The 19,415-nt window shown below is 46.3% G+C and overlaps 2 protein-coding genes across 2 annotated transcripts in view; one reads left to right on the top strand and one right to left on the bottom strand.

Moving 5' to 3' along the window:
- Positions 1 to 189: 189 nt before the first annotated feature.
- On the bottom strand, positions 190 to 18,170 carry SLC51B (solute carrier family 51 subunit beta). Its single transcript, XM_036267491.1, has 4 exons — positions 18,119 to 18,170; positions 4,149 to 4,359; positions 2,909 to 2,999; positions 190 to 410 (listed from the first exon to the last, which is right to left on the bottom strand). The coding sequence occupies exons 2-4, from the start codon at positions 4,243 to 4,245 to the stop codon at positions 227 to 229; spliced, it is 372 nt and encodes a 123-aa protein (XP_036123384.1). The 5' UTR covers positions 4,246 to 4,359; positions 18,119 to 18,170; the 3' UTR covers positions 190 to 226.
- The window catches only part of MTFMT (mitochondrial methionyl-tRNA formyltransferase), a 28,767-nt gene continuing 27,433 nt past the window's right edge, over positions 18,082 to 19,415 (top strand). The window contains exon 1 of the mRNA XM_036267478.1: positions 18,082 to 18,302. Within this exon, the coding sequence (XP_036123371.1) occupies positions 18,082 to 18,302 (221 nt within the window). The remainder of the gene's footprint in view (positions 18,303 to 19,415) is intronic.

Raw genomic sequence — 19,415 nt, 5'->3', positions numbered from 1 at the left:
CCACATGAGGAGTCCCGGCTTCCTGACCTGCAGGCTGGCTATGGATTATGCACTTTCGCTCCAAGCGTGTGTGTGGATCACCACCATTCGAACAAACTATGCAATTCCAACTGTCCATATTCAGAAGCATTTTAATAAAAAGATTTTTGTTTTTTTTCTTATAACAGAATTTCAGTCCGATGGCCAGTCTTTCATTTTCTCTGCGGTCTCGCTAGCTCTGGGGTTCTTATGAGCCTGGAAGAGAGACTGATGGCACATCCCTTTCTTTTAACTCAATTTCCACCTGGGGCAAATCTAGCTTTTCTGAGAGCAGAGTCTCTCTTAGCATGTTCACACTGTTGTCATCTTTGGTTCTGGTATCAGCCAAGTTTTCTGGAGTTTGTTTTTCCTGTGGCAGCATCTTTCGTTCCCTGGGAGGAAAGAAAACACTGTTGAACGTGAGTTCCCTGAGCTGGGGGTACTGAGCGGCTGGGGCAGGGCTGGGCTTCCCAGATGCGCTAGAGTTTGAAGGGGAAATCCAGGAGGCAGTTCTGGGGCTGGGGCTGGGGGGGGGGCAGAGAAAGCCCAGATGGTTTGAGGTTCTTTCAGCAGAGAAACAGCTTGTGCTGGCCTGCGCCTCTCCCCAAAGCCTCAGTGCCACCTGTGAGCTCAACCATTCCTGCTCCTCCTCACCTCGGAAATGGGGCTCAAAGAAACACATACCTGGGACATGCATTTAAGTCTCCTGACTCTTAGTCCTGCGTTTTCACCAAATCACATCCCCTCCTATCCCAGGGCTGTCGTCCTACTTAGTGCAGGTCCTTGTCACCCCACACCGCATTCCCAGACAAACTGCAGGAAATTCCTAACTAATCTTCCCGTCCCTCCAAACCAGCTTAAACACACCAGTCGTGTTTCTAAAGCCTCAGAGTGCACCCGTCACTCCCCAGCCCAAGCACCTTCAGTGGCTCCCCACAGCCCACTTCCTTAATTGGCATTCAAGATCCAGCCTTCCTCCCAGCAACTCCCCCTAATGTCCACCCCCTGAGATGGTTTTACTGAAGGTACACTTCCTGGTCATACTGAAGGGACGCAGCTGTAGTTAGAGCTGACTGCCCAGAGACTCTGCTTAGGCCATAGAGGGTGTCACTCCATTTCTGCTGCTCCCTTGGACAGACACCTTGTCCCTGAGTTGACCTTGCTGAGGGCGATGCTTCCTGACAGGGTGAGAGAGGCAAGGTCACCTTGGCGGCTATACCCCTCTGGGCCCTTCTATATCCTGCATGCAGAGTGGTCTTGCTACAGTCACATGAACCTTTCATGTCCTTGTGCAAAGTGCTTCTCTGAGCTAGAACCTGAACTCCTTAGGATGGCCCTCGGAGTGTGCACGCTCTGGCTCCTGCCGCCCCGTCCTCCCTCTCTCCCCTCCCCCAGCCCTCCTCACACCCCGCTGCGCTATAGCCAAACAAGCCCTCCCTCCCACCTGGAGCTCGGGGCATGCTATCCCTTGGTCTGAAAGGGTCCTGTAGCCCACCCTCCCTCTCTTTGCCCTGAAGGCCCCAGATCCCAGCTCTGTGCTCCCACAATACTCTGTATGTACCACAGTCATCATTTGTCACTTTGAACTACAATCATCTCCTCATCAAACTGTACATTCCGTAAGGCCGAGGCTGACTCGCTCTTGGCCCCCACCGAGGCCCCCACTCTCAGCACAGAGCGTGGCACAGAGCAGGAGCTCAGCTCCTATCTGTGGCCTGAGGGGAGAATGCGGCCACAGCAGTTCATCACGACCAGTTCTCAGTGTGAACTACGTGGGCTTCTTTTTGACTTTATAGCAGAACTGGGAGGAAGGTCATAGGTGACATAAAATAAGGCGCAGAAGGAAGAGCACAGGGTTAGGCCCACCCTTCCAGGAATCGCTGACGACCTTATTCTATACAACGGGAAGAAAAATCCTGTGTCTGCCCCACCTCACAGAGTGGCTTGAGGATCAAATAAGAGAATGTGAAGTAGCTTGTAAAGTTACAAAACATGACACAGATTTGAGGGAGAGAGTCTCATTATTGTGTCAGAGTTACTGATGGTGATGATGTATGGGTACACAGCAATTGTGAAGAAAGGAAGGGAGGGAGGGAGGGAGGAAGGAAAAAAGGAAGGAAGGGCGAACTAAGCATTCACTGAATGATTTCTAGGACTAGACCTTGTGCCAGTTGCTTGGGGAAACAAAGTTGAGTCAGATGTGGTCCCTGCCCGTAAGGATCTCTCAAACATTAGCCCTGGAATCATCCAGAGAATTTAACCCAATGCCACTGCACAGGTCTCACCCCAGACCATCTATGTCCGAATCTCCGAGGTGAGGCTTAGCAGTCTGTATGTTTAATATTGCTCCTCAGGTGACTTTGCTGTGTATCCAGGGTTAAGGAGTACTGTCATTATAAAGATGATAAAATTACCCCGGAACCTCAACTGACCTCCGGTCTCCATATGAGCCCTGCCTTTGGCCTGGGAGCAGGGCAAAGCTTTCCCCTTGAACACCATCCCTAACTCTGCAAGAGCCCCACTGAGGACTCCTCACAAGTAGCAGGTCATTACCACCGTTTATAGGAGAAACTGGTTTAGAGGTATTAAATGTGTTGCCCGCTAGTGAGTGACAGCTGGGATTTGAACCCAGGCTGGTGTGACTCCAGAGCCTGAGATCCTGATCTGAGACATACCAGCCCCTGCCCTGCTCACTGGCCAGGGCCAGCTGGTGGCAACTGGGAACAGTTGCTAGTTTTATAACAATTCTGGGTTCTCAGAAGACCCTGAAGGCTGTATTTTGCTGTCCCAAAGGGTGGACAACCAAGGCCCATAGATACCCTTCCCTAGGTTTCCCTTGGGAGGGCAGGGCCCCCACCTTCCAGAGGCCACCCCCAATCCAGCTCCTCACCTGTTTGCCTTGATGCTCCTTCCCAGGAGGACGATGCTTATCACGACAACCACACCCACTAGGGCAAAGATGGAAATATTCCAAGGAGTTGCTGGGGAGGGACACAAAGGGCAGAGACTTGAGGAGAAGCTAGGTGCCCCTCGGGCCCACTAACATTTGGGCTTTGGGCTCAGACACAGCTCACAGCATCAGTTGTCCCCTGCTGTGAACCAGGTGTAGGAAGACTCTAATGAAGGTGCAGATGAGCCCCCTGCCCTGTGGGAACTCCAGTGTGGGGAGGGGAGTGGGAGATGCTCTCTGCCTTAGAGCAGCCCTAACCTAGTTGGGGACAGCACGGCAGATGGATGATAGGGGGTGAAGGTGGGGTGGGTTAAGATAAACTTCACGATCATCAGAGTTTTGCCAGGAACTGGCGGCCTTGGGCAGTGCAAGGAAAGGAAGGAAGGAAGAGAAGGAGGGAACAAGAAGAGAGGGAGGGATGGAGGGAGAAAAGGAAGGAAGGAAAGAGGGAGAGAGGAAGGAAGGGGTGGCAGTAAAAATGGATTTAAGATCTGTCCACAGATAATACATAATGTAACTAATCTGAATTTGGATAACCAAGACTTGTCCACCCTGTACTAAAATGAGGCAGGATGCAGCCTCGGAGCTTTTGCACTGGCTGTTCCCTCTACCAGGAATGTTCTTCCCCCACATAGCCTGCACAGCTAACTCCTTCACCTCCTGCAGGCCTTTGTTCAAATGCCACCTTCTTAGTGAGGCTTCATGACCGCACTGCCTACCCTTGTGCATACTTCCTAGTCCCTTTCTCTGCTTCATTTTTCTCCTTATTTTTTCTCTTAGCCCTGGAATCATCCAGAGAGTTTTAAAAAAATGCCACCGCCCAACTCATCACCAACACACTGTGCATTTCGGTTGTTTATTTTCTATCTCTTCCACTAAAACATATGCTTCGTGAAGGCAGAGATGTTTGTGTTGTATTCACTACTGTAACCCCAGTGCTGAAAACCGTGCCTGGCACACAGAGGGAACTTAAGTATTTATGAATGATTGGATGGATGAGTAAAGAATGACCAAGCCATGAGAAAAGGAAGGTGAGGTTCAGCCACACCCTTCTGGGTACTGAGACCCCTCAGCCTCCTGTGGAGGAAGGGACCGTGTTGAGGGCTTCACCCAGAGTCCAGTTGTGGTTTGTGTTTTGTGTTAAGAGCACACACCCCCACACCAGTCCCCCGCCACTTACCATCTTCTACCCGGAAGAACCAAAGCATTTCTTCCAGCAGCTCCTGAGGCACCACAGTGCCAGCTGGGACTTGGGTCACCCCCGCACCGTGGTGCATGTCCTGCTCCTGGTTGGGGAATTTTCTGACAATGAAGTCCTTGGGCGCCTTCGGCCTCTCAGCTGCCCTCTTGGCCTCCTAGGGGCTGGGCCCTGAGCAAAGCCCTGTGGACCCCTGGAAACAAAGCAGAGGGCATGACCCATCGCCCACCCTAGTTTGAGTTCCCTTTTCTGCCCAAACCCAATTCTCCTCTGGCCTGAAGTTACAGAACCAGAGCATCCTGACTCCAGAGCAGTGGGGCCTGGAGAGGCAGAGACCATGGACTTGGGAGTCACTCAAATTTTTATTAAAACCCATCATGTGGCCCTGGCCGGTTTGGCTCAGCAGTTAGAGCGTCGGCCTGCAGTCCGGAGAGACCCGGGTTCAGTTCCCGCTAAAGGCACGTACCTCGGTTGCAGTTTGTCCCCGGCCCTGGTTGGTCGGTCGTGTGGGTGGCAGCCACTCGATGTGTCCCTTTCACGTCGATGTTTCTCTCTCTCTCTCTAGCGCTCGCTCTCTCACTCCCCCCCCCCCCCTCTCTCTCCCTCCCACTCTATCTGTACAAAAATTGGAAAAATGTCCTCGGGTGAGGATAAAAAAAAAAACAAAACCCATCATGTGTGGGGAAGAGCACCGACCTGGAGTGAGGAGGACTAAGCCACTGATGGGCTGTGGGACCCTTGCGGGGAACATCGCCCGTTTCTGCCTGCTCAGCATCCCCATCCAGCTTCTACAGCCCACAGCTCCCCTTCACCCTGGTTTCTGAGCAAACTGTCCCATCCCTTGCCATGCATTTTATGTGATAGCCAACCATAGGACCCACGTGACAAAGGTTGGGCCTATCACGGTCTCTCATCTGGAGATTGGCATGCCTGCAACCCAGAGCTGAGAAGAGAAAGTGCCAGAAAAGAGTCGCTGTCAGCTGGTGCTGCTGAGAGCTGAGGGCTCCCTTTCCTCAGCTCCCAGCCCGGGGCCTGATTGGCCAGTGCTGCTCTCAGCTCGGCAGCCCCCCGACACTTCTTTTTCACCCTGGACATGCTATCAGAATTGTTTTCTGTCGTTTGCAATGGAAGGACCTGAATCCATGCCCCCTGGCTAAATCCAGTCATGAAATTCAGCCTGTTTCCATCCCCACAAAACAAAGCAGGTTAAGCAGTCCGTGTTCACTAAGTCAGATGTTGAATCCTAGTAATCAAAAATAATAAACAATTCCAATTTTGGATGTTGACATGAGGCCACATCACTACATCAAGGGATCAAGAACAGAAATTCCTTAGAGACCTGTGTACACATGGGAACGTAATACATAATGAAGGTAACTCTACTAACTGGTAGGGAAAGAGGAATCACTTAGTAGGAGGTGTCAGGAAGACTGGCTGGCATGGAAGAAGGAAGACCGGATGCACGCCTAACAAACAGCACATACAAGAACAAAATCCAAAATTAAAGATTTAGATGTAAGAGGAAAAAATAAAAAGTTAATAAAAATGGGGTAAAACTTTTCTTTTTAAATTTTTTTTTTTTATTGATTTTTAGAGAGAGAAGAATGGAGAAGGAGAGAGAGATAGGAACATCGATGAGCCCTGGCCGGTTCGGCTCAGCGGTTAGATAGAGCGTTGGCCTGTGGACCAGAGAGTCCCGGGTTCAGTTCCCGCTAGGGGCACGTAGCAAAAAAAAGAAAGAAAGAAAGAAAAAAAGACACATCGATGAGAGAGAACATTGATTGGCTGCCTCCTGCATGTCTCACACTGGGGATCAGGCCCACAACCTGAGCATGTGCCCTGACCAGGAAGTGAACCAGTGACCTCGGTGCATGGGTTGATGTTCCCCATGGGCAGGCATAAAACTTTTTAAATAAAACCAATAAACGCTCAAATCATTCAATGACAACTAGAAACTGATTAATTTGATTATATCAACAATAAGATTATCTGTATAATGAAGAATACCATCAATAAAGTAACTAACCCTTTCTGATTGGGATAAGATGTGCAGTGCTTAAAACCAGGAAGTGGGTGATATCTAGGATACACAAAGAATTCTTGCAAATTAACAAGAAAAAGACAGGAACTCTAGTGAATGGGTAAAGGATCTAAACCCACAATTTACAAAATAGGAAACTCAAAAGGCTGGCAAATACATGGGAAAAAATGCTCAAACTCTATGGTAATCAGAAGAATGAGAATTAAAAATAAAGTACTACTTGACCTGTATTAGATCATTATAGTTTGAAAGGTGAATAATGGTGTGTGTTTGGGAGGCTCTGGGCCATAGCTTTATACACTGACAGGAGGAGTGTGTGTGTGTGTGTGTGTGTGTGTGTGTGTATACATTTTAATGCCATACCATTTATGAAAATGCAAAATATATGTGCATAAAACAACAAAACATATTTTACAAAACACACTTAAAAAAAGACACACTTGAAACACATTAGGATAGTTCTCTCTGGGGGAAGAAGAAAAAGGGAACAAGAAGGGAGATAAAAGTAACTAAAGAAATAAAACAGGTCCTGGCCAGTTTGACTCAGCAGTTAGAGCGTCAGCCTGCGGTCCAGAGAGACCCAGGTTCAGTTCCCGCTAAGGGCAAGTACCTCGGTTGCAGTTTGTCCCCAGCCCCAGTTGGGGTCGTGTGGGTGGCAGCCACTTGATGTGTCTCTTTCACGTCGATGTTTCTCTCTCTCTCTTCCTCCCTCTCTCCCTCCTGCTCTGTCTGAGGATAAATGCAAAAATGTCCTTGGGTGAGGAAATAAATAAATAAATAAATAAAACTGGAGAAAGGTTCTGAAGAGACCAGACATGAAAACATGTCATAGGGCACATGTCATGCGGCTAACAACAACAACAAAAGGGTTCCCCATACGATCTCAAGCCCCCTACTCCGACCCTGCCTTCCAAAATAGCCTTTAGAGGCCCAGACAGGAACGTTAAAAAACAACTGGATGAGCCCGGCCGGTGTGGCTCAGTGGTTGAGCGTCAACCCATGCACCAAGAGGTTGCCAGTTCAATTCCCGGTCAGGGCACATGCCCAGGATGTGGGCCCGATCCCCAGTGGGGGGCAGGCAGGAGGCAGCCAATCCATGTTCTCTCTCATCGATGTTTCTATCTCTCTTCTTCTCCCTTCCTCTCTCTCTCTCTAACATCAATAAAGAAAAAACAACAACTGGATGGCAGACAGCCAGAGCCCTAAAATAAGGACTTGATTGACATCAGTGTTTTCTTAAACTCTAAATACTCTGAGAAAACGGAAGAAACATCTACAGGTTTTCAAGGGAAATATTTTGACAAAAATATAATACTGAGCTAAGCTTTTCATATGTGAAAGAGCATTCACATGTCAAGGTAGAGATGGAATCCAGAGAAAGACCTTGTTTAGACTTCCAAAGGCTCAGAGGCATACTATCTACGTACCCTTTGGAGGGATATATGTATATATGCTAAATAATGGTAAGACAAAGTTATAGGAATAGCTAATCAATGTGATCTTGTTGCCAGCTCCAACTGTCTGTCCAGACCACTTGCTAAGAAGGATTGTGACTTTCTGTCCAATCTCAGCAGTAGAAGTGCCTGGATGAATTAGTAACATTTCCCATAGTCCCCTGTTGCATATGTAGACCTCTCACGCCCACAGAGAAAAGAGTGTGAAGGTCGAGAAACCAAACACTGACTCCCTCTGGGGAGGTGGAACCGGGCCCAGACACATGAGAACACTGTGAATACTTCTGTATGTATACATTTCTCACGAGCACACACTACCTTCATGAAAACAATACATGGAATTATTATATATTTTAAATGTATATATTTCTGTATGTATATTTTAAATATATTTTTATATATTTATATGTATTTTTTTTTTTTTAAATCCTCACCCGAGGACATTTTTTTTCATTTTTTGTTCAGATAGAGTGGGAGGGGGAGAGAAGAAGAGAGAGAGAGAAACATCAACGTGAAAGGGACACATCAAGTGGCTGCTACCCACACGACCAACCAGGGCCGGGGACAACTGCAACCGAGGTACATGCCCTTAGCGGGAACCGAACCCGGGTCTCTCTGTACCGCAGGCCGATGCGCTAACCGCTGAGCCAAACCGGCCAGGGCTATATATTTATATGTATTTTTAAATGTATGTATATATTGTATTTATACCTTTTGAGACAACAATTCCAATTTTGGATGTTTAATTAATCAAACTAAAAGATGTCAATTCTTCCCAACTTGACCTATGGATTCAATGCAATCCCAGTCAAAATCTCAGCTGGTTATTTTATGGATATCAACAAAATGATTCTCAAGATTATATGGTGAGGCAAAAGACCCAGAATAGTCAGCATGATATTGAAGAACAAAGTCAGAGGGCTGGTGCTACCTGACTTCAAGACTTACTATAAAACTACAGTCAAGACAGTGTGGTATTGGAACTAATCTGATAAGGGTACAAACTTGCATGTGGGCTGATTCCACATTGGAATGTGTGTTTTAAATATGGTAATATCATTATAATAAACATATACCATCAAACAAGAAGAAAACAAAAGGACAAGCTGGATACAAGTCTAGAACTGAGAGTCAGCTCTCCCAGACTATTAGCACAGAAACAAAGACATTTCCTTCAGAACACTTAACCAGTTTCCTTGTAGAGTGAGCATCATATTAATATCCCTGCTTTTTAAAAATTTTTAACTAAATTTCATGATTTAATTGGATTTTATTTTTCCATGAATGTCTTTTCCTTGTTCCAGGATCCCATCCAGGATATCACATTGCATTTAGCTGTCCTGTCCCCTTAGGGCCCTCTGGGAGATTCCTGCATTTTGAACAGAGCTTAACCATCCACCACTGGACTGTGATTCCTATTAAAGGCCCAGGCCACCCATCCCCATGGGAGGGTGAAGACACTCACCCTGGATCCTAGGTTCCTGCGACCTGCCTTGATCTGCTGTTGGGAGCAGCACTGATTTCTATGTCTTCTTCCTCCTCCTCTCACAGGAGCACTGAATGGTCTTTGCACCTGAGCTCTCCACACGGCTGTCCCCCGGGGTAGTGCTCAGAGCCTGTGGCAGCCCAGCCCATCAGGTAGCTCTGCTCTTAGCACACGCCCAGTCCTGGAGTCTTCTCTGCTACTCTGGGGTGAATGACCTCTTTAATGAGTGGCATCGGATGACACACAGGCTCCACCTAAGTTTAATTACTCAAAGAACCAGGAACCCAATGCTTTCTTTCTTACATGTCAGCCTCAAGTAAAGAGAAAACATCCGGACTGTCTTGCCAGCCCAGGGGAATGAGCTTGAGAGGACCCTCGGTCTGGGGGTTCCATCACTGCAGGGGATTATGTGATGTGTCCTCTCCAGGCCTGTCTCCTGGTGTTATCAATATTTAACCACAGAGCAGGGAGCCAAGACTGGCCTTTTTGTTGTTTTTTATCCTCACTCGCGAACATTTTTCCATTTTTTGTTCAGAGTGGGAAGGAGAGGGAAAGAGAAAGAGAAACATTAACGTGAAAGGTACACATGGAGTGGCTGCCACCCGCACGACCCACCCAAGGCCGGGGACAAACTGCAACCGAGATACGTGCCCTTAGCGGGAACCGAACCCGGGTCTCTCTGGACCACAGGCCAACGCTCTAACTGCTGAGCAAAACCGGCCAGGGCAAGCCTGGCCTTTTATAGCCTGTTCTTTCTTACAGGGAAGATCATGGCCTTATATGAATTCCTCACAAGAAGCTATAAAATAAGACCTTTGGAGGACAAGGGGTGGGGAGGCAAGACAAGCGAGGCTGTGGAAGTGACACAGAACAGAGGAAGCAGCCCAGGTCAAACAGCACAGAGTGGGGGAGGGGCTTGGTGGGGAAGCAAGAGTAAGATGTAAGATGCTCCCCCCAGCAAGCCAGACCCATTCAATTCTGATCATCACTGGGCTCTGGACTTTTCCACCCACTGGCTCCTCACATCTCTAACAACCCCTGGAGTTGGTTCGGCAAAGATCAGAGTTCCCAATTCACAAATGAGGTCCCTGACCTCATGAAGATTTCAGTTTGGTGGGGAGATAGACAAGTGGTCACACCATGGGTTGAGTAATTATGACTGCTGTGTGACAAGTGCCATAAAGGAAACGTACTCACAGAGATGAGAGCACACCACCAAGCTCTCCCTTATAGTTCAAATATCACTTCTGGATAAATCATTTCTACCTTAGAATCTTCTTTCCTAATGTCTCCAGTCCCCTGTCCTGCTGCAGATGGGCAATTAGCAGCTGAGTGGAATGAGCTTTTGTCTTTTCCCTGCTATTCTAATATCATAATTCTTCTAGTCTCAGCTTATACGTCTTCTTATCAGGGAACCATTTCACATCAGTCAAAAATTATGTTTGGCTATGAGTAACAAAGACCCAATTTGCATTGTTTAAACACACCAGTGTTTATTTTCTCATATAAGAATTTCTGAAGTAGCTAGTTACTGATGTCAAAATCTCAAGGAAATCAGGGCTGAGATTTCTGAGATTCCCTCATAGTCCCAAGATGGCTGATGCAGCCCCAACCATTATGTCCAAGTTCCAAGAAGAAAAAAGGAAAAAGAAGGACCACAAAATGTGGCCATACGGTATAACGGACAAATAACCTACTAGAGAGTAAATCCAGACAACAGGGAGAACTGTGGAAAAGGGCTGACAGCCCCACAGGCTTCAAAGTGGTAGAGACTGCTCTGTAATTCCAAGCCAGCCTGTTCTGCTCCCTGTGGTGAGCCACCCATTGTCAGCTGACACAAGAGGGGTGGGCATACCCTTGGCTAGCTGTTTGTTCTTCTTCTTTTCTTTTTCTTTTTTTAATTTTAGAGAGAAGAAGGGAGAGGGAGAGAGCGATAGAAACATCGATGAGAGAGAAACAACGATGAGATTGGGCACCTCCTGCATGCCCCCCACTGGGGATCAGGCCCACAACCTGGGCATGTGCTCTGACCTGGAATCGAACCAGCAACCTTAGTGCATAGGTCGATGCTCAACCACTGAGCCACAGCAGCTGGGCTAGCTGTTTGTTTTTATCTTTATTTTCACAAGCATCACTTATACTCAGAGACCAATTTAATGATTCAATTAGAACAATAATTCTGTCAAGTCCCTGGTAGCACATTCTCTGCTCAGTAGAGAAAACTTTATGGAAAATAAAATTAAATCTAAAGGTTCTGTAAGGAAAGATAACACACAGGAACAGAGATATATAGAGATATATGTACAAGAATATTCACTGCAACTTTGTTTAAAGTGGTACACACACACACACACACACACACACACACAATGTCCAAGAACAGGGGAAGGGTAAGATTATGGTACCAATAGAACTGCATATTTCTTCTATGGGGCAATTTTTATATTAAACCCAGAGGGGAAAAACATATAGTCGAATTAGTGAGGGCATTTTTGAAAAAGTAGAGCAATTCAGTCCAAAATTATTGGTGCTAATGCACTGACGTGCTGCCCCCGTCTGCAATAGGGTGGTTGAGGAAGGATGGACATCCAGTGAGAAGCCATCTTCACACTGAAGTAAAATGATCTAAATGATAAATGCTTTTCCAACAAACACATATTTTGCTAGAAGCATTTCAGGAACATTTGCAAAGTATTGGCAGTTTGGGCAGAAACTAGTGTGAAATGTGAAACAAATTATGTACTTTCTACATGAAAGTTCATCCTGTAGCCACCACCCTCATCCCTTTCATCTTATCTAGATCGCATTTGAGACTCTGTGTCATTGGCTCTTCTTCAGGATACTTAATACTCTCTATGTCTTTGACCCCTTGCTTCTGGTTATAGTATAACCAGACATCTTCTTCGGTCCCTGAATAAATCAAAGTCCAACAGCAGCATCATAAAATCAAAGTCTCTCAGTCTTGAATTTTAATTATACGAGGTACTTGAAGTTTAATCATTCCCATAAACAGCTCTCTGAATAGCCTCATCTTGAAGAGGGCTTGCTCATGTTTTGTTTGAAGAGTGTCACACAGTGTGGTAAGTCAGCACTGTGTGTTACTTTGTATTTTGTTGCTCCCACCTTTTCACTTTTCACAAGCCAGTCAACATTCTTTTTTTTTTTTATCCTCACCCGAGGACATTTTTCCATTTTTTTGTTCAGAGAGAGAGAGAGAGAGAGAGAGAGAGAGAGAGAGAGAGACATCGATGTGAGGGACACATTGAGTGGCTGCCACCCGCAGGACCAACCAGGGCCGGAAACAAACTGCAACCGAGGTACGTGCCCTTAGGGGGAACCAAACCCGGAACTCTCGGGACTGCAGGCCAATGCTCTAACTGCTGAGCCAAACCGGCCAGGGCACAAGTCAACATTCTTTGAGGGAACAGAGGGGGCATACAGTGGGCCCCAGTATTAAAGAAAAACACTGTAGACAATTCAGTAAGGACTATTTCATTAGTCAAAGTTTTACTGCAACCTGGCTGTGAGAGTCCAGCCAGGACTCTGGTAGTCCCACTTTAGAAACTCACTTTTGGTAAATGGTTAGATAATAAGTGATTAGAACAGATTATTTTTTAAAAAGAATGTTTGATTAAAAGGTCACTAAGACTCTTGTCCGGCTGGTGTGGCTCAGTGGTTAAGCACTGACCCATGCACCAACAGTCACCAGTTTGATTCCCAGTCAGGGCACATGCCCAGGTTGTGGGCCCGATCCCCAGTGGGGGGCATGCAGGAGGCGGCCAATCGATGTTCTCTCTCATCGATGTTTCTGTCTCTCTCTCTCCCTCTCACTTCCTTTCTCTCTAAAATCAATAAAGAAACAAAAAAAGGTCACTAAGACTCTTGACTGATGTCAGGTGAGTGGGTGATTAGTTTTCCAGAACAAATCTTAATCCTCTTAAAGTTCATCAGAAAATTTTCTAAGCATTTCAACCAGAAATTATAACTTATTTCCAGAAGGAAGTTGTGAATTAAATCATTTAGAAAAGAAAAAAGGCCTGGCCAGTGTGGCTCAGTGGTTGAGCATTGACCCATGCACCAAGAGATCACCAGTTCGATTCCTGGTCAGGGCACATGCCCAGGTTGTGGGCCTGATCCCCAGTTGGGGGAGAAGGGGCATACAGGAGGTGGCCAATCGATATTCTTTCTCATATTCTATCTCTCTCTCCCTCTCCCTTCCTCTCTATCTAAAATCAATAAAGAAAATAAAAAAATTTTTAAAGGAAAAAAGTTCTGTCCTGGATCAGATTTGGGATAATTTTTCTTTCTTTTATTTATTTATTTATTTATTTATTTATTTATTTATTTATTTTTAAATTAGAGTTGACATTCAATATTATATTAGTTTCAAGTGTACAGGATAGCAGTTAGACATTTATATAACTTATGAAGTATTCCCCCTGATAAATCTCCTACTCATCTGACACCATACATGGTTACTACAATATTACTGATTGTATTTCCTAAACTGTACTTTACATCTGCATGACTCTTTTGTAACTGTCAATTTGTACTTATTTTTGTTGTTGTTGTTGTTAATCCTCACCCAAGGATATTTTTCCATTGATTTCTAGATAGAGTGCAAGGAGGAAAAGAGAGAGAGAGAAACATCAATGTGAGAGAGACATATCAATTGGTTGCCTCCCACAGGATCCTGACCAGGGTCGGGGATCAAACTTGCTACCCAGGTAAATGCCCTTGTCAGAATTCGAACCCGAGATCCTCAGTCCAATGCTCTAACCACTGAACCAAACCGGCCAGGGTCAATTTGTACTTCTTAATGCCTTTACCTTTATCACCCCCTACCATCTGGCAGTCAGTTTGTTTTCTGTATCTATGAATCTGTTTCTGTTTTGTTTGTTTATTTTTATTTATTTATTTTTAGGTTCCACATATAAGTAAGACTAAATGGTATTGGGACAACTTTTCTTTTAAAGCCTTTCCTTTTGTCTCAGATAATTTTTAAAGATCTGTCTTGGTTTAAAAAAGGAGTCACCCTGGCCAGATAGCTCAGATGGTTAGAGTGTCATCCCAATGTGCCAAGTTTGTGGGTTTCATTATCTAGTTAGGGCACATATAAGAAGCAACCAATGAATGAATAAATAAGTGGAACAACAAATTGATGTCTCTCTCTCTCCTCCTACCCCCTCCACCTTCCTCTCTCTCTCTAAAATAAATAAATAAATAAATAAATAAATAAATAAATAAATGAGTCTCTTTGCATTATTTGATTTCTTGTTTTGTTTTTTGTTGTTGTTTTTTTTATCCTCACCCGAGGACATTTTTGCATTTATCTTCAGATAGAGTGGGAGGGAGAGAGGGAGGAAGAGAGAGAGAAACATCAATGTGAGAGAAAGACATCGAGTGGTTGCCACCCGCATGACCCCAACTGGGGCCGGGGACAAACTGCAACCGATGTATGTGCCCCTAGCGGGAACTGAACCCAGGAGTCTCTGGTCCACATGCCAATGCTCTAACCACTGAGCAAAACCAGCCAGGGCGCTTTTTACATTTTTTAATAAAAGGAGGCAAGCAGGCATACAAAACATGCACAGTCATTTTTGCCAGAAGTATTTGTATTCATAATGATATTATTCCTTTGTTAAACAAAAGCTTTCATGGCCAAAAAGTTTTCTGAAAGAAAGGGTTCATTGGGCCATATGCTGGCCAGAAAAAGGACCAAGTCCAAACCACCAGAAGCAGGACTGATTGGAGGAGACAAACATGTCCACTGTCCTGGACCTGACGGGGCTCTTTAAAAGGTGAAGCAGGACAGTTCTAGGATAGGAATGACAAGGAGAAATTTCTAAGGTGTCCTGAATTAAATTACAGCACACAAGAAGGTAGAAGGGAGAGACAAGAGGTTGATCAGTTAACAACTGCAGAGCAAATACCAACAAAAGACTACTTACGTTACTGAATGCTGAAACTTTGATTTAACTTCCAGATGGCTATTTCTGCAATTATCTAGAGAGAATAGTCAGGAGCCACTGACCCTCCAGGAGCCTATGCTTCTTTCTTACCCATGAACTTTCCAGACTGTTGCCTATAACCAGTTTTAAAGAACAAACATTTTTTTCTTGGACTCTGCACCCATCCCAGAATTAGCCTCACTTCACCTTCTCTCATCCCTTTTATCTATAACCAGTGTAAATTCTGTCAAAACAACTTACATCTTTCTTCCCCTCCTTGGTGTATAGAGCCTGTCAACTCCAGGACAGTTGCTTTCTCTATCTAGCCCTGCTGCTGGTGGTTTAGACTTCATGTCCCAGGACCTGGTTTTTTTCTGGCTAACATATGGTTCAATAAACCCTTTCTTTTTAAAAAGCTTTTGTCCATGAACATTTTTTGTTTAACAGGTGCCTAGTCCATAAGGAAGAAATATTTACTGCTCTTGGTTTGGATGCAGGCAATATTTATATTTCCCTTGGTTTACTAGGTGTCCCTAATCTGCTTCTTGGTCCTGTAGTCTCACCTCTGGCTTCCTTCAGATGTCATGTGACCTCTCCAGTCTCTCTCCTTTCAAGGACACCCAGTCCTGTTGGCCCAGACTGCCTCTTTAGCTCTCCTCTGGGACGGAAAGACAGCCCAGTCTCCCGGTGGGGGACAGTCTGTTGCACAGAACAGCCTCCTTAGTCTTTATCATCTCTAAGAGCTGTGGGGCATGAGGGATGGCCAGCATGTCCTGTCTGACCTCAGTGGATGGCGTTGCAGCCCCAGCCCTGCTTTATAGAGAGCATGGGCAGATTTGGGAGTTACATCTCCTACTGAAACCACAAGGGACAGTAACACAGACAGCCTAACCCGAATGAGAAGCGCCCTGCCTTTGCGTTGTCCTCCTCACGGTCAATGACTAGAAAGGTTAGTGAGCAGCGCCTCCTCGCGGACTTCTGCTGCAACCACAGACAGGAGATGGCAGTAGTACAGTAGTTGATCCCCATTTTACAATTTGGGGGAAATGAGGCTCAGTGTTATTTGTTATACCTAGGTCACATAGCTGATAATGGTAGATTCAAATCTGTCTGGTGAAAAATGAACTATGATCATCCTACAAAACTGTTTCCTCTTCTCAACCTTCTGGTTTCTACCAGTTGCTGTGTGGTTGGCAGAGGGCACTGTGAACAGCTCAAGGCAGCTCTAGGGAAGAGCTGTGAAGAACTTGGGCTGCTGAAAATTAAATGTAGCACAATGCAGGTTCTCTAACTCAAGGAGAGAAGTGACATTAACACAAATATCAAGAGTCACACTTTAGACAGCAGCCAGGATCTAATGTGAAAACCCAAGTGACTATTTGAGTTGCATTTATAGGTCATGTTTTATGGGAAAAGACCTTTTTGTTTTAATCCTCAACCAAGGACATTTTTCCATTTATGTTCAGATAGAGTGGGAGGGGTGAGGGAGAGAGAAAGAAACATAGATGTGAGAGAGACACACTGACTGGCTGCCTCCTGAAGGACTCCGACCAGGGCCGGGACCCAACCGCAACCGAGGTACGTGTCCTTGACTGGAATTGAACCTGCGACTCTTTGGTCTTCGGGCCAATGCTCTAACCACTGAACCAAACCGGTCAGGATGAAAAGACCATTTAAAAAAATATTCGAATCATATTCCACGTACCCTAAGAGAGGATACTGAAAGAGCACTCCATTGAAAGAAAAGAAGGTTTGGGGTTCCATCTCACTCTCCTCATGTATGGTCAGATGAGCAGAATCACTGGAAATACAGTCTCTCCCTTTCTCTTTGCCTCTCTTCTATTCAACACACTGGTGAATTTGTCAATGTCTGTGCATACATTAGATGATTTTTCTCAATAATTCCAAACTGAGAAGCAGAGGTTTCCACAGAGCATTAAGGGGATGCATGCAAAAAGACATTAAATCCATACAGACAAGAGTTCAGGGGAGGACGTCTAAACTTGGAAATGAAGAACGGGCAGCATTTAGGGAGCAGGGAGGTGGGGAGGACAGCATGAGCAAAAGCACCGAAGCAGGGATGTGCAAAGCTTGTAGTTTAGGAAAAAGGACTGGTTTAGGGTCACTGGGTCTAAGCCTGTGTGATGGGGAAAGTTGATGAGAGTGATTAGAAAGGAATCTATTCTCTATAGCTAGGATGTGTGACTGCATTCAAGGAGAAGGCCTCTGCATGGGCCTCAGGAATATAAAATCTAATCACTAGAGGTCCTTAGAGGTCTCTTAAGAGCAACCCCCCTCCCCCATCATTCTTCCTAAGAATCTCCTCTATGTATTTCTCTGTGCAAGAGGAACCCCACAGAGTAGGAGATAGAGTAGGGTCTTTGATTCACCAGAGTGCCTAGGAGAGCAAGCAAATGAGCCTCATTTTCCTCAGGTGCAAAACAGGGACATCGACTTTCATAATAAATAGGATTGCTGTAATGCCAAATGGTTTGGATCACGCTCTGGAGCTACATGGGCTAACTGTGAGGACCTTAGGTAACTACTTAACTTCACTGAGCCTTAGGTTCTCTTCAGTAAAATAGTTGTAATAATATCTACCTGGTATGATTGATATGAAGATGAACGGAATTAATCAAAATGCTTAGCCAAAGCGTGGCATATTAAATACACAGTAAATATTAGTTATCATGACTGAGAAAATGACAATAACGCAGAATTACGGAAATAAGTGCTATTTCATTATCTGATTTGTTCCCAAAAAAGTTATTCTGGGAGATTAGATGAATCGTGTAAATATAAATACAACAAAAATCACGGGGACTCTTGAACCAGCAAATTCCTTCATCTCCAACGCGAACGGCCCCGCCTCCAACCAGACAGACCCCGCCCATCAGGTTTCCTCCCGTGTCCCGCCCCTCGAGCCCGGCTCTGTCAATCTCATCCCGACGCGCCTGCGCAAGATAGACCACCTGCGGAAGCGATGAGGGTGCTAGTGCGACGCTGCTGGGGGCCCTTACCTGCGGGTGGCGGCGCGGGCCGGAGGCCGAGCCCCCCGTGTCGAGCGCTGGCCGGGCTCGGCGGGTCCCCTGGCGGGGAGGACGGCCGGGGCATCCGAGTCCGCGAGAAGCCGCCCTGGCGGGTGCTCTTCTTCGGCACCGACCAATTCGCCCGCGAGACCCTGCGGGCGCTGCACGCCGCCAGGTACGGAGGCCGGGCTCAGGGGGCCCGGCTGCTGAGGGCGCCGGGGTCCAGCCTCCGCGGGCGGCCCGGACGGTTTGGACTCCCGTTGGGAAAGCAGCGGCGCCGGAGGGGTGCGGGCCCAGATCTGGCGAATCCGGGCGCCCGGAAGGTGCGCCGCACGCTTCCGGCACGGTCCGATCTACACCCTACACAGCAGGCCCTGCTTGTTCGTTGTCCAAGCGCCCGCGGTGCCATGCCCGTGTTAGCCGCTTCCGTCCGACCCCTGCCCCCTCCCTGCCCGTTTGCGTGGACGGAAATCGGAGCTCAGAGAGGTTAAGCGATTGCCCAAGTTCATCATCTGAGTTGATTGAGACTAAAATGGGGTCTGACCTCAAAGTCCTCCCCATTCTGCTTGCTCGGATTGGTCTAATTTGTACCCTCCAATCCCTTGGGCTTCTTAACAGGTGCAGGCATTCCCTTACACACCCACGTCTTATGCCTTCGCTCTCCTTCTTCCTGTATGCAGCCGGACCTAGTGTTCAGTGGCCCAAATGAGTATATTGTCCAAAAAACTGTTTTCAAATAAATAAATAAATGTATAGATCAGGACTTTTAGGTATACATATTGTATTTGTAAAACTTAACAAGTCTTGTTCGCTGGGAAAAGAATTAATTGGCATCCAGCCTGTCCTGAAAGTTCATGGTATGTGATGGCTATACCATATGTGCTTGTCTGTCCCCTTTTCCCCAACCTCCCTTTTATATGCTCTCCCTCTGCCCGATCCATTTTTTCCTGATGTACTCAGCCCTCCACTCATTTCTGACATCTCACTCCATCAAGCCTTCCCTTCATACACTTCACAGTAGCCCCTCATATTGACTCTCTTTGCAATCTGCTTGTATCATATTCCTCCTCCACACACTGCCCTCTGTACACACCCCTTGAAACACTTCCTTCACATATGCTTCCTTTGCACACCCTCCATAACGCACTACACATCTCTCACTGCATGTATCCTGACCCTTCCGCTGATGCTTCACTTGGTCCATTTCTCCTGCACTTTTAGGGCCCTCTGTATACTCCTTTTCTAATAACTCCTCAAGTGTGATGCAATACCTGCTAAATAAACAGCC

The sequence above is a fragment of the Molossus molossus genome, unplaced genomic scaffold (assembly GCF_014108415.1).
Source record: "Molossus molossus isolate mMolMol1 unplaced genomic scaffold, mMolMol1.p scaffold_m16_p_1, whole genome shotgun sequence".
Lineage (NCBI taxonomy): Eukaryota > Metazoa > Chordata > Mammalia > Chiroptera > Molossidae > Molossus > Molossus molossus.
The sequence above is the reverse complement of the archived record's forward strand: the minus strand, read 5'-3'. Positions and strand labels throughout refer to the sequence as shown.

Excerpts from the sequence above, each read along its gene's own strand:
- SLC51B (XM_036267491.1), bottom strand. The coding sequence starts at position 4,245 with ATGCACCACGGTGCGGGGGTGACCCAAGTCCCAGCTGGCACTGTGGTG. Across the intron at positions 3,000-4,148 it reads GTTCTTCCGGGTAGAAGATG|CAACTCCTTGGAATATTTCC; the intron begins GTAAGTGGCGGG and ends GTCCCTCCCCAG. Across the intron at positions 411-2,908 it reads AGGAGCATCAAGGCAAACAG|GGAACGAAAGATGCTGCCAC; the intron begins GTGAGGAGCTGG and ends CTTTCCTCCCAG.